The sequence below is a fragment of the Ailuropoda melanoleuca genome, chromosome 6 (assembly GCF_002007445.2).
Source record: "Ailuropoda melanoleuca isolate Jingjing chromosome 6, ASM200744v2, whole genome shotgun sequence".
Lineage (NCBI taxonomy): Eukaryota > Metazoa > Chordata > Mammalia > Carnivora > Ursidae > Ailuropoda > Ailuropoda melanoleuca.
Genome location: NC_048223.1, coordinates 95,326,763 through 95,341,947, shown reverse-complemented (window position 1 = coordinate 95,341,947; position 15,185 = coordinate 95,326,763). Strand labels below are relative to the sequence as shown.

General features: G+C 36.6%; 1 protein-coding gene across 1 annotated transcript in view; it reads right to left on the bottom strand.

The window, feature by feature from the left end:
* MARCHF5 (membrane associated ring-CH-type finger 5) overlaps positions 1 to 15,185 on the bottom strand; it is a 50,254-nt gene that overhangs the window by 27,221 nt on the left and 7,848 nt on the right. Inside the window, exon 2 of the mRNA XM_011220848.3 lies at positions 5,106 to 5,308. Coding sequence (XP_011219150.1) covers positions 5,106 to 5,308 — 203 coding nt within the window. The remainder of the gene's footprint in view (positions 1 to 5,105; positions 5,309 to 15,185) is intronic.

Sequence of the window (15,185 nt, the reverse complement as noted above, 5' to 3'; positions counted from 1 at the left end):
TAGCAAACCAAATCCAGCAACATCTAAAATCCATTAAATACCATGAGTAAGTGGAATTTTTCCCATGAATGTAAAGTTGGTTTAACATGAAAATCAATCAGTGTAATATACAATAATAAAGAACAACAACTACATGATCTCAATAGATTCAGAAAAAGTATTTACCCTTGCATGTAAAAACACTCAACAAAAGAGGAACATAAGAAACATTCTCAACCTGATAAAAGCCTCATGAAAAACTCAGAGATAACATACTTAATAGGGAAAGACTTTCTCCTAAGATTAAAAACAAGACAAGGATGTCTGTCCTAGCCACTTCCACTGAAGTACTGGTGGTTGCAGCCAGAGCAATTAGGTAAGAGAATGAAATAAAAGCATCAAGACTAGGAAAGAGGAAGTAAAACTATATTGACAGATAAAATGATCCTGTAAATAGAAAATGCTTAAAAACTATCAGAACCATTAAAAGAGTTCAGCATAGTTTTAGGACACGAGATTAAAATACAAAAATCAATTGTGTTCTATGCATTCACAATAAACAATCTGAAAATAAAATTAAGAAAACAATTTCATTTTAAAAAAGTGAAAAAAAAAGTGAGATACTTAGGAATAAATTTAACAAAGCAAAAGACCTGCACACTGAAAACTACAAAATATCATTGAAAGAAATTAAAGAAAAAGAAGCTAATGTGAATCAGTCTCTGCTACTTTTGGGAATCAAGAACTCTGCCCTTGAGATACTCTCCTTTGAATTTTTCTGTTTGGCTAACCAAGATTACTACCTGATCTTAAACTTCATGGAAATGCTTTATTTTTAATAAAAGACAAACGTTTTCCAGCTGGTACTCTCTTCAAGTTTTAAAGCAAAGCTTCTTAAATTTAACATGTACATGACTTATCTGATGATCTCATAAAAATACAGATTTGAATTCAAACAGACGATGGGGGAAGGAGAAGTTAAAGTTCAAGAGGACACGCTGACCTTTTTAAGTAGTTGCATACATGCAACTAGCCTAACTCACTAGCAGAAAGAAGAAACCAAACCCTAAGATGGGTGACAAAGTGAGAGGAATGAAAGTCTGAGGAGTCCGCTAAGTTTTTCATAACTGAGCACAATACATTCCCTATATTGTGCTCCCTATATAATTAACACACACTTGCCAACACCCCTCCATTCTGACCACCACTAAGTACTAGAAAAGACGCAGATTTGGCAGCTACCCAGCCAGACTGAGTTTAAATCCGTATAAAACTTAAAATACCTGCTACACAGAGATCATCCCACAGAATATTAACCATCACCTCTTCTTCCTCTCTGCATATTCTCTTATCTTGTATTCCTTTGTCTAGCCAGTGTCTCTCATGTGTTGTCTGGAGACCAAATGTAGTGCCTGGCAATTTATTAAGTGGTCTACAAACAATTTGATGAAAAAGTAATAAAAATTCTGATCATAAATATTTCCCAAATTTGAAAAGTAAAATCATTAATTTCAAGAAAATTCTTGTTAGTTCTTAATTGTTATGTTTTCAGGGTCACACACACTCTACAAGAATAGTAAGAGGAGACTGTTTTAGCTAACAAACCTTCACATCACGTGAGTTGTTTACACTGGATAAACACGTATTTTGCTAATATCATCATGTGTTAAATCCCAAATTTAAGAATGAGAATCAATGCCTCAAATGTTCACTGAAGAGTAATAGTGATAAAAACACATTTAACTCAGAATGTCACAAATGATAAATGGTATAATATCAGAGTGAAAATAGTGTAATCTAGGAATGGGCTGTGACCAGTGAATTAGGATTAGTTTGCACAAGGAAACCTCCTTGTTCCCACTGTACTGTAACACATTATTAAACAGGGACTGAAAAGTTATAAAACAGGGACAAGAAGTCACTGAAGCATTCATATAATTTTCAACCACTCCAGCTTGCAATCAAAGCCTGTATTATGAACTGTGTCACTGAAAACAAAGATTAAAAACTGTAGTCAAAGGAACTTCAACTTATTTTAACAAAAACAGGTATAAATGGTCAGTGCAAAATTAATCATGAATACGCAAAAAAAGAAAATCTGCTGGGAAAATTCTATCATCACATGACACTACAGTACATCATGTATTTGGTACACAGCAAGGAACAACAATTAGTATCACAGATGTATGTTCTTAAATATTTTGTTTTATGGCTGAAAGAAACCACTAGTATTCAGAGTATGAATCAACTCCTGGCATTTACATAACACGTAAATCAAGAAATATATGCAACTTTTAATTGATCATCAGTGAAAAAATGCTATAGAGGAGGGATTTTCTTTTAACCAACAGTTATTTTTGAACTTGACTTGAAAAGGTATACTGGGATCAGGGCCAAGAACACTAGCCATTTGTGTAGCAAGAAAGAGTATGGCACTTGAAAGCTAATTCACACATGGCTTCATTTACAGACAACAGCTGGCATTTGACAGTAAGTCTTGTGTTCTTGAGTCAGTGTTAAAAACTGCATGGAAGGGATGCCTGAGTGGCTCAGTCGGCTAAACGTCTGACTTCTGATTTCAGCTCAGGTCATGATCCCAGGTTTGTAAGATGAGCCCTGTGTTGGGCTCCATGCTGGGCGTGGAGCCTACTTAAGACTCTCTTCCTTCTTCTCCCTCTGACCCTCCTCCTGGCTCACAAGTGCATGCACACACACTGTCTAAAGAAAATCTTAAAAAAAAAAAAAAAGGATAAAATATAAAGACCAAATCATGATATAGATGACTTAAACAAACAGAGTCTGAACTTTTCAACATCTACCCATTTTCTTTCCTTGCTGTAAGGGAAAGAAAAAAAAAAATCAATGTCTTAGTATTAGGTATACCTAAAAATCGTATTACCAACACTAGACCTAAAAATTTATTTCCTAGAACTGAATACAACCAAAAGGACAGATTTACCCACTGCCATCTTCCAAAATTAAATATTCAGCTTCACTGCTGAGTGCCATTCGTCAACTCAGTGCCTCATATAACAATGTATGTAATTTTCAGTGAGAATTCTTACAATAATTTTTGTATCCATCCATTTAAACATCTAAAACATCTAACAGAATCATCCTGTACTTGCTGCTATTCTCAAAAACCTATAGTTGAAAAGTGGGATTATCAGTAGAATTAAAGAGTAGGAAAAGAAACAGTTAAATATGAAACCTTTGACTTTAGTGAGCTAGGTATCAGTGTGGTGAAAGAATGCAGCAGTAATTGCTTTTCCTAATGTTTAAATTATTTTAGAATACTGCTTTAATATTATAGTTGACTCTTGAACAACATGGTTTGACCTGTGTGGCTCTACTTATATGTAGATTTTTTTTTTTATAAAATCAGTACAGTACTATAAATGTATTTTCTCTTATGATTTTTTTGTTAATTTTATTTATTTTATTTGAGAGTGAGAGAGCAGGAGCAGGGGGGAGAGGGAGAAGCAGACTCCCTGCTGAACAGGGAGCATGATGTGGGGCTCAATCCCAGGACCCTGAGATCTGACTTGAGCCGAAAGCAGAAGCTTAACTGAGCCACGCAGGTGCCCTTCTCTTAGGATTTTCTTAACATTTTCTTTTCTCCAGCTTACTTTATTGTAAGAATACAGTATCTCATACATATAATATATAAAATACACGTGAATCAACGTTTATATTAATGGTAAGGCTATTAGTAGATAAGTTTTAGGGGGGTCAAAAACTGTAGGTGAATTTTTAATATTTTTATTTTTTAAGAGAGAGAGTGAGCAAGCCCACATGAGCGGGGAGGTGCAGAGGAGGAGAAAATCTCAAGCAGGCTCCGCACTCAGGATGGAGCTGACACAGGGCTCGATTTCACGACCCTGAGATCATGACTTGAGTGGAAATCAAGAGTCGGACACTTAACAGACTGAGCCATCCAGGAGCCCTGCTGTAGGTGAATTTTTAACTGCGCAGGGGGTGGGTCAGTGCCCCTAACCACTGTGTTGTTCAAGGGTCAACTTTTGGATTACTTTTTTGTCTTTATCTAAAATCCGTGGTGTACATGAAGACCCATCATGTGGTCCACATATTCTAAATGTTTGAGAAAACTACTTTCTCTACTACTTTCCTTTCAGAAGAAGCTATTATTTCTTCCTTCATATTCCTTATGAATTATGCTAGAGAAATACAGACAACCAAGGAAATTTTGTTTGCCCTGATTAACTGTCTCACATTAGAAAAGCATTTCATTATCTGCATTTATGTTGCCTTATTTTTTTTTAAAGGGGGTCTTATTTCAGTAAGTATAGCCCCTAGAAAACACACATCTAATAATTATTTAAAATTTCTCCTTGAATTCTCCTCCCCCTTGAAAGTCATTCTTTGTCTGACCTTCCCAGAACCCAAAGTGCCTTCATATATCTCTTGATTACAGTCAAGGGTGGTATTAAAAATGTTTAACAACTGGTATGGCATATACATCAACAGAGACACCAGTTCATAATCACATGGCTGTAATGGAACATGGTAACTAAGTATCAGCCTTAGTTATAGCTTCCTTTAAATAGTGTGCTCTACTTTCTTCAATGCTAGCCCCATTCTAGAAGATCTTTGGTCATTCCTTGCGGCTGCCAAGTTACAGAAAGAAGAAAGCAGTTTTCATGAAGGACCACCACATAAATTGGATTCCAAAGATGAGATTAACACTATTAAGTCTTTAACTTCCCTACTTTTATTCCTTAATGGAAGAATTAAGGATAAGTATTAGAAAGAACACATTGTTGTTCTCTTTCTCCTACATCAATGGTCTCCAGAGAATAAGGCTCCTTTGGTCAGCCTTTTTATTATAGTTTTGTTATTTGATTTTATCCACCGAATTAGATGTCCAAGTTTTTTATCCACTCAACCAAAATAAAAACATTTAACACACAAATGGGTGGATTTGAGGATACATTAAGGATAATGTAAACTGCTGGCAAAACAAATAACATTTAGAGAGGAAACAACAGAAAGAGAGAAATTTACAAAGCAGCAAACAGATGGGTCACTTTAAAATAAACCTGAGATCATAGAGTTATACAAAATAACATCACATATATCTCTGTTGTTTTTAAGGATCTGCTTACCCAACTTTGGAAAAACTATTAAGTATTCAGCATTGCACTGAGGACATGCCACTCTGGCTGTACTGTTTCCTCTTTGTTTTTCATCTACCCAGCGCTGTAGACAAGCCTGGTGAACCCATTTTGTAGATCCTCTGCACCTGCACGGTCTCACCCATTCAGCTGTTCTATCATCTTCATCAGTGGCAAAACACACCCAGCAACTTCTGTAAATTAGAACAGAAATAATGATGTTATCTTTAAGACCCCAGTCTCCTTTCTACTGCAGCTCTAACTTAATGGGATGAGCCCACTAGTTTATATTATAGAACCTCTACTTTACATTTAAATACCAAGAAGACAAAACAATCAATACATTTCCAGTAGACGAGTTCCTGCTTTTTCTTGTATTCCTCTGAAGAATCTTGTGTTTTCTGAATTTTGCTTTTATGTAATTTCCTCCATCTTTCTAATAATTATGCATCAGCACAACATGACAACCCTCAAGCTGCTTTTGTTTTAGAAGACCTAGTAATTCTTTGAGGAGTGGTAAGCACAGGAATATGTGAAATTCAGTATTTTCCCCACTTCAACAGCACTAACCTCTTAATCTCTTCAACTTGGGAGACTAAGTATTACATAAATAATTTCACTATGGTCTTATTCAGTTTTCAACCAAGGAAAAAAAAACATTTCTCTCTCTGGTAAAGTATGATTATGAGAAGAGAGATTATTAAGTTTTAAAAAAAAGCACAAAGGGAAGAGATGAAGGCATTAGGATCACTTGTTTTAGTATAGTGATATAGTAAATTTGGGCCTGAATGTTTCCATTATAGGTATGAGTGGCTGTCCTTTTTTGTGAAATTATATTTATTATATTTGAAATCTAGAAGTCTCAACTCTGAGATGCTTATATTAAAAATTCTATTGAGATAGTTAATTTTAAAACATTTCCCATTTTGCTTTTAAGAGTACTTACGTCATGGGGACGCCTGGGTGGTTCAGTTGGTTAAGCGTCCAACTCTTTATTAGGTTCAGTGCTCAGTAGGAAGTCTGCTTAAGATTCTTTCCCTCTTCCTCTACTCCCCCCAACACACACTCTTTCTCTCCCTCCCTCCCTCTCTCTCCCAAAGAGAATGTCCAGCAGACTCTCCACTGAGCATAGAACTTGATATGGGGCTTGATCCCACAACCCTATCATGACCTGAGATGAAATCAAGAGTCGATGCTTAACCAACTGAGCCACCCAGGCACCCCTTAAAAAAAAAAAAAATCTTAAAAAAAAAAAGTGTACCTTATGAAGTCTAATTTGTTCTTGTGGGATTAGGTTGCAATTCTTTATTTTTTCTCCCAATTGACACAAGTTTTGACACTAATTTCCATTAGGGCAGAAACAATTTAACTCAGTGAAATCATTCACTCCTCCCTCTGTTAAAGTTTGTACAATTGGAAACTGCTAATTAAAGCTTGCTACCTACTGTGTACTTTTCATTTAATTAGATAAGTGGCTTCTGTCAGAACAACTAGCTTAACTATGCTCAATGGGAAAGACTATATAATCAGGTACTATAGATGCGTGAGGTCTCCAGTCCTTGCAGAACAACATAAATTTTAATTGTGTTCTCCAATTAAAATTTTCCAACTAGAATAGGAAAAAAAGCTTAACTGAATTCACAGCAATAACATCCAAAATTGTGATTTTACTCTGCTTTCAAATTCAGTCAGGTCTCATATGACTTTGGTAAAAAATGGTAGGTAGGTAGTGTTTCTTTAGCACTCTGACCCACCTCAGCCAAGCGGTCTGAATGGGTTATCCAAAAGTGCAGTGCCCCCTCCTCCTCTTCACCTTTTAAATTTTATTGTAGGAAAATGTACATAAATTGTACTACTTTAACCATTTTCTAGAGTATAATCAGTAGCATGAAGTGCATTCATACTGTTATGCAACCATCATCATTAGCCATGGTTTGACCGGGATGTAACTCTATAATCTACAAAGTTTTCTACAGAACTTCAACTGACAAGTAGAGAGCAAACAGACTTCGTTAACTGAGGTGTTAGTATGTATGTGATCCACAACTGAGGTAATTTTGTAAATATATTTACATACCTCTGGGAAATGAGATACAGAGTTTTGGTAACAACACACAGGCAGAATACCTAGAAACTTTCTAAGTTCTTCTAAGTTTTTCATTGCAACAATGAGCATATTCTAGACTAGCATGATTAATCAGTATTATGGTGAATTGAATAAAGGCAATTTCAGTCATCAGGAAAAAAACAAAATGTAAAAATATATCTACTCAGAACAACTTTAATACTAGGTTGAACCAAATGAAATTGCCTGTACTGTCTGTTTTTGACCCATATAAATGGCAATTTTGTATTTCAATCGAAAGCAAGTACTTGTATAGCTATATTCCCCACAAATTCTAGTTAGTGTTAAGGTTATTTTCCCCCAAATTTTATTATGAAAAATATCAAACTTTCAAAAAAAAAAAAGGTGAAAAACTGTTCAGTGACTATCCATATTCTCAATATCTAGATTTTATAATTCTTACCATTTTGCTTTATATGCGCTATACTACATATTCTTCCATCAATCCATTTTTTTTGACGCATTTCAAAGTTAAGGCATCAGTATACCCATAAACACTTTTTATAGTTTACTTTTTAGAAGGTACTCCACTGACATTTAAAGCATTTTAGGCATTTTAGGTATTTTTTCTAATTTCACAACTATGGTAGGTAAGATAGTTGAACAATTATTTATTTTCCATATGATTTATATGGGACCATACTAGGAGTTAAGCCCAATAAGAAGTGCTAATTCAAATAACCTTGCTTTTATTGTTTGATTCATAGTGATAGTATACAGTTTACAAATTTGGGTTTTGAAGCTAATGCTTATTACAGATTAATTGAAATTATCTTCCAGAGGAGATATTAAAAGAAACATTACTGATACCAATACTCTCAAACCCACCAACTTACCATATCCATTTTCTCTTTATTCCAGTCATTACACAGTTAATCTGATGATGGTCATTTGAGATCAAATATTAAGCTTCTGATAACACCAAATTACTTCATCTAAAAATTATAGTTTAGCTACAAATATGTAATGCAATTTTCTAACAATAGTACACATGTTGCCAGCAACATTTACTGAGCATTCACTGGGTCCATGTTGTTGCCCAAAAAAAATGGATGATTGTATCTATTTGGAAAATCCTACAATTAGGGCACATCCACTAGACAGAAGAAATTAAAGGTTCCAGTGAAATTACCATAGGTATATCCATTTTAAGAAGAAATTGAGGGATCAATTTGGATAGATCAGAGAAGGCTTCAGGGAGGAGTGATAGAAATTAGCAGAGGCAGGGACAGGTGATTACAGAGATTCTTGACACCAAGTTTCCTGGACCAGCAGCTTCAGCATCCCTTGGTAACCTGCCAATTCTCTAGTTCCACCCCAGAGCTAGTGAATCAGAAACTCTGGAGGAGGAGGGCCTTGAATTCTGTGAAGGTGATCCTGAGGTGAAGTATGAGAACTGCAGGTGTAGAGAAATGGCAGGTGAGTGGCGCCTGGGTGGCTCATTTGATTTAGCATCCGACTCTTGGTTTGGGCTCAGGTCATGATCAGGTCGTGAGACAGGACCCTGTGTAGGGCTCCATGCTCAGCACCAAGTCTGTTTGTCCCTCTCCCTTCCCGTTGCCCTTCCCCCCATTGGCTCACAGGTGCTCTCTAATAAATATCTTAGAAAGAAAAAAAAAAGAAAAATGGCAGGTGGGAAAAAAAAGTAAAGGGATTGGTGAAAGCAAACTGTATGAAGGAGACATTTACTGGATTTGCTTACGTTATAAATAACTGCTTTTTTAAAAATATAAGTGATAGTACAGAAAATGTTAATTTCTAAAGAATTTATTAACTGATTTACAACCTTACTAGATATATGAGTTTAATCTACCTAATATGTAAAGAACATTAGTCTGTGATAAAAGGGCCAGACACATGGGAAATTAACTTAACGTATATAAAAATGGTCACATAAATGTTTTTAGGCAAATAGCTTATATAGGACAGAGTTACTAGTCTTCAGGGCTGGAAAATGGGGGAGGGAATAAAATATGTATATTTATGAATCCTTTCTTTCTTCATTTTTATAAAATTTCTGATAGACTGACCGGGAACATAAGCTGAGAAGATCTTATAATTATGCTTTCCCTCTTTCCTTCCTTATACCCTACTCCCTTCTTGGTGCAGTCTATTTCAGTTATTTATTCTCTAATTCCCCACCTCCCTCCTTTTAGGGGAGAAAGAGGTCACTGAAAATGATGGGTTTACAGTTTCTCAAGATCTTAGAATGGAGGACAGAGAAGAAATCTGTGGTTTAATGGACAGCATGATTTCTCCTCTTTTTTAGGAACAGCACCCCATGCTTTCAATGGAAAACCACCCTTCCCTATAACATCAGTCCTGTATGTAGTTTAGGCAGTTCGTCCTCCCCCATCCCCAGCTCCAGGAAAAGTAATCCTTAGATTGGTTTGAGAGCATATCCCACCCCCAAATTACAGTGATTGAAGACTGGGCCCATGAAGCTGGTTTTAAAGGACTGATCTTGGAATTTTTGCTGGCAAAGCTGGTACACAGGCTTTCTCTTTTTTACTGAGCTTGAAGGCAGGAAAGTGTGAAGCTAAATGAAGGTGTAAGGCTATTCTGCCAGGAGAACCACCATGTGGAGCCTAAGAACCCAGAGGAAGCTGAAAGAAACTGATAGCTTTGAGACATGGATCAAGCTGTGCTTAAAGCTAAATATACTTCTGCACTGTTCACTTACATAAACCTATAGCTGGTTTTTTTTTTAATTTAACCAGTTTGGGGCAGATTTCCCACCAAGTGCAACCCAAACAATCTTGATAGAGTGTGAAAAACTAGATATAAGAGACGGGCCCAGAACAATCATATGATATAAACTCCAAACAGCTTTTACAAGTACACACAGTATTTTTTGCCAACAGCTTTGTTTCTTACTGACCAGAACTTGAACAGAAAAGTCTTAAATAAACCTAATTCTCATTGCAAGTACTTTGAGTCTTCAAGCTTTTCTTAGATAAAAACAGACAACAAAGATAAAACCCAACATTTTGAAATTAAAAATTTTTACTGATAATGCCATAATATTTGCATTTTAGGGTCAATATAACAATTCTACTTTAATTCAAGTTATCACAATTTTAATGTTATAATTTATGGGATGCATTCTGAATATCCTAATAAGGGAGAATAACTGGCTATTTCCTATTTCAAAGAAAAAAGCCAAAAACCTTTCAAAGTCCACACCCAAGAAGAGGTTGTAATTTCTGACCAAAGTCTAAGTTTCTCTTTAAGTCATCCCCTGCTCCCTGGTCCCCTTCAATCTTCCAATCTGTTCAATGTGATGCACAAACATCATTTGAGAACTCACTAGAAACGTAAATTCTCAGGCCCTACCGAGAAACTCTGGGAGTAGGAAGTGACAGTACATTTAAAAATTTTATTTAAAAAACCCCATTTAGGATCCCTCCTACATTGTTGGTGGGAATGCAAGTTGGTACAGCCACTCTGGAAAACAGTGTGGAGGTCCCTTAAAAAGGTTAAAAATTGAACTACCCTATGACCCAGCCATTGCACTACTGGGTGTTTACCCCAAAGATACAGACGTAGTAAAGAGAAGGGCCATATGCACCCCAATGTTCATAGCTGCATTGTCCACAATAGCCAAATCATGGAAGGAGCCGAGATGCCCTTCAACAGATGACTGGATTAAGAAGCTGTGGTCCATATATACAATGGAATATTACTCAGCTATCAGAAAGAACGAATTCTCAACATTTGCTGCAACATGGACGGCACTGGAGGAGATAATGCTAAGTGAAATAAGTCAAGCAGAGAAAGACAATTATCATATGATTTCTCTCATCTATGGAACATAAGAACTAGGATGATCGGTAGGGGAAGAAAGGGATAAAGAAAAGGGGGGTAATCAGAAGGGGGAATGAAACATGAGAGACTATGGACTATGAGAAACAAACTGAAGACTTCAGAGGGGAGGGGGTGGGGGAATGGGATAGACTGGTGATGGGTAGTAAGGAGGGCACGTATTGCATGGTGCACTGGGTGTTATACGCAACTAATGAAGCATCAAACTTTACATCGGAATCTGGGGATGTACTGTATGGTGATTAACATAATATAATAAAATAAAAAATAAATAAATAAAAAAACCCATTTAATTATTTTTCTTTTTTATTGTGGTAAAATACATATAACATAAAATTTACCATCTTAAGCATTTTTAAGTGTATAGTTTAGTGGTATTAAATACATTCACAGGGGCACCTGGGTGGCTCAGTCGTTAGGCATCTGCCTTCGGCCCAGGGCGTGATCCCAGAGTCCTGGGATTGAGTCCCACATCAGGCTCCTCTTCTGGGAGCCTGGTTCTTCCTCCCCCACTCCCCCTGCTTGTGTTCCTTCTCTCACTGGCTGCCTCTCTCTCTGTCAAATAAATAAATAAAGTCTTTAAAAATAAATAAATAAATACATTCACAATGTTGAGGTGCCTGGGTGGCTCAGTTGGTTAAGTGCCTGCCTTCAGCTCAGGTCACGATCTCAGGGTCCTGGGATCAAGCCCCCTGTTGTGCTCCCTGCTCAGTGGGGAGTCTACTTCTCCCTCTCCCTCTGCCACTCCCCCAACTTGTGCTCTTTCCCTCTCTCTGTCAAATAAATAAATAAAACCTTAAAAAAAATACATTCACGGTGTTTTGCAACCATCACAACCACCCATCTGAAACTCTATACCTATTAAGCAACTCCCATTCTCTCTTCCCCTCAGCCCCTGACAAACACCATTACAGAATAGTCAAAATCATAAAGACACTAAGTACCTCATATAAATGGAAACATCCAGTATTTGTCTCGTGACTGGCTTATTTCACTTAGCACAACGTCCTCAAGGTTGATCCACGTTGTAGCTTACCGCAGAATATCCTTCTTTTTTTAAAGCTGAATAATATTCCATAGCACTTATCCGTTCACTGCTCAATAGCTACTTGGGTTGCTTCCATATTTAGCTACTGTAAATAATGCTATGAACATGGGTATACAAATATTTCTTTGAGGCCCTGCTTTCAATTCTTTGAGGTATATACACCCAGAAATGGCACCGCTGGATTACATATGGTAATTCTATTTTTAATTTTCTTGAGGAACTGTCGACATTATATTTTTTGATCACAGGCTGACAGGTGATCACAATACTTGAAGTTTGAGAATCTGCTCTAGCTATCCTTCTTTTCTTTTTCCTTCTTTATTTCCTTTAAGTCTCCTCAACTCACCACAATACAGAAATAAAATTTCATTTTACACTCAATTTAAACTTTAAATTATTTGGTTTCATTTAAACAAAAATGCTTAAGATTTTTTTTTCCTAAAGAAAAGAGCTAGCTAAATTTGGGGGAAAAGACTATGTGATTTCAGGATGTTCTAAATGAGTAAAGAACCTGGGCTTTAGAGCCAGATTGCGGGAGTTCAAATCCCTGCTCACCCCTTACTATAGGTATAATGACAGAATCTCTTGTATTGTAAAGAAGGGGTTCTTAATCTGGGGTTCGTGGAAACTTACAGGGTTTGGCAAATTTGGATGGGGAAAGAAATTACATCTTATTTTTGCTAACCCTAAATAAAATTTAATTTTCTTCCAGTGATGAAGGTAAGCAAACCATGGTAATACTAAGCAGTACAGAAATTAGAAATTAGTATAGTGACCAGAAATTTTCATATTACTTTACAGCTAGAGGTGCGTATCCCAAAATAATATTTAGCTCATTGCTAATTTGAATTTAGTTCTCAGACCAACCAACCGAGCTTATATCTTAAGATGTTAAAGCTCATATTACTATGTCAGATTTTTAGTATGTTGATTTGCTATAGTTCAACATAATTGGTTTCATTTCTGATCTTATATATTTTGTTTCATTCTTTCAAAACATTCTGAGCAGGAGCCCATAGGCTCAACCAGTGTGCCAAAGGAGTTCTCTGCATAAAAAGGGTTTAATGTTAAGATCCCTTATCGTAAAGGATTAAACAAGTGACCATAAAACTGCTTAAGAATTGCCTGGCAGGGGTGCCTGAGTGGCTCAGTCAGTCAAGCTTCTGACTCTTAATTTCAGCTCAGGTCATGATCTCAGAGTTGTGAGATCAAGCCCCTGTTGGGGGGCTCTGTGCTGGGCATGGAGCCTGCTTAAATTTCTCTCTCCCTCTACACCTCCTCAAATGTCTGGCATATATATAACCACCAAATGAACACCAGCAATAATGGCACTGATAAAGATGAGAAAGATGGTGTCAACTTTACATCTATGCCTAGATTTTATGGATGCACTTTGTTACCTAAATTAGCACATAAAGCAATCCTGTTTGGCACCCTCGTATTCAGCGGAAAAAGCCCTGGATTCCTAATCATCCCCCCAAATTTTTCAATAGGCCACCACCATTACTTAAGATACTCATTCAAGTCCTCTCAATTCTTTTTCTTCCCCTGTCTTTTCTTTCCACTAGCTTTTCCTTTGTTTTTTAAAGATTTTATCCATTTATGAGAGAGAGAGAGAGAAAGCATGTGTTGGGGGGAGGGCCAGAGGGAGAGAGACAAGCAGACTCCCTGGCGAGGGAGGAGCCCGACACAGGGCTTGATCCCTAGACCCCAAGATCATGACCCGAGCCGAAGGCAGACCCTTAACTGACTGAGCCACCCAGGCACCCCTCCACTAGGTTCTCTAAATGCCTCCTGCTTGCTGATATACACACTGCTTACTTCCACGCCTTCCCACCTGCCAAGATGGGGCACATTACTTTCTAAAGTAAAGGGAAATCTGGGAATTATCACAACTGGCTCAGAGGTTAAAAAACAAATCATTATTATCATACCATGAAGACAAGAAAAAGAACTAGATGAACCTAAAGAATATTACTTATTCCTTACATAAATGTATAGCCTAATGGTATTGGTAATATCACTAAATCTGTACATGTAACATGCCACTCTATAAAAGATCATTTTATTCTACATGACTTTAAAATTGTAACTTTTTTCCAGTGACATATCCTTCCTAACAGTAAACTTTATATAAACTGTTTAAGGAATACATGGCTTATTTGCCTTAAACCTAAGATTATTCAAGATCTCCTCTTAAATCAACTTGAGTATCTACTAAGTACATTCACTATTTGATGCCACAAGGAATACACTAAATGTCAAGAAAAGATGTCAGAGACCATAATACAGAAATGTGATGATGACAGTAAGAAACACAGGATGAAAGAGCTGAGATGGTTTCATGAAAAGACTGAGAATTCATGCTGAATTGGGAATGAAAAGGGTATTCTAAGTAAGCAAAACAGCAAAAACAAGCTTACAGACAGAAATGAGCATATGGTCATGGACAATGAGAAGACCAACATGGTTTTAAGATAAAGCTATTATATAGATACTACATAGATTTTATAAACCAGTTAGGAAAGGTTGGATGACAAAGATAACCTCACTTCGTAAGGCTCATTTGTGAGTCATCCACTGTTTATATAATTATTTCTTAAAAGTATGTGAAAAAAAGGGGAGGAAACTTTATCAATAAAATAGTTTCTCGATAGCACATAAATTTACTAAGCAAGATAGGTATGCTATCTAATAAAACAACTGGCAGTAAAGTCTATCTTTACAGACTCAAATTACAGGTGTTTATCTTGGATTATCAGAAAGATGTGGGAAATCATAGGCTCCTACCTTAGAGATCACTTTGATGAAAACTGGGGTAGCAGAATAGAAGAATTCCAGGAGGTAAGAGAGAGAACAATGAAACAAGCTTTAAATTGCTGCTGTTTTATTATATATGGTGCCTTAACAATGTATTTGCAGGACTATTTTAAGTAAAGAGAACAAGCACTCCTTAATTCAGAACATGCTTTAGAGATCCATACTCTGGTTAATGCAAGAAAGGCCCCATTTAACAATGGAAAGAACCGCACACTGCTTGCTTTGTTTAAGGATTAAAAGTGTCACACCCCGT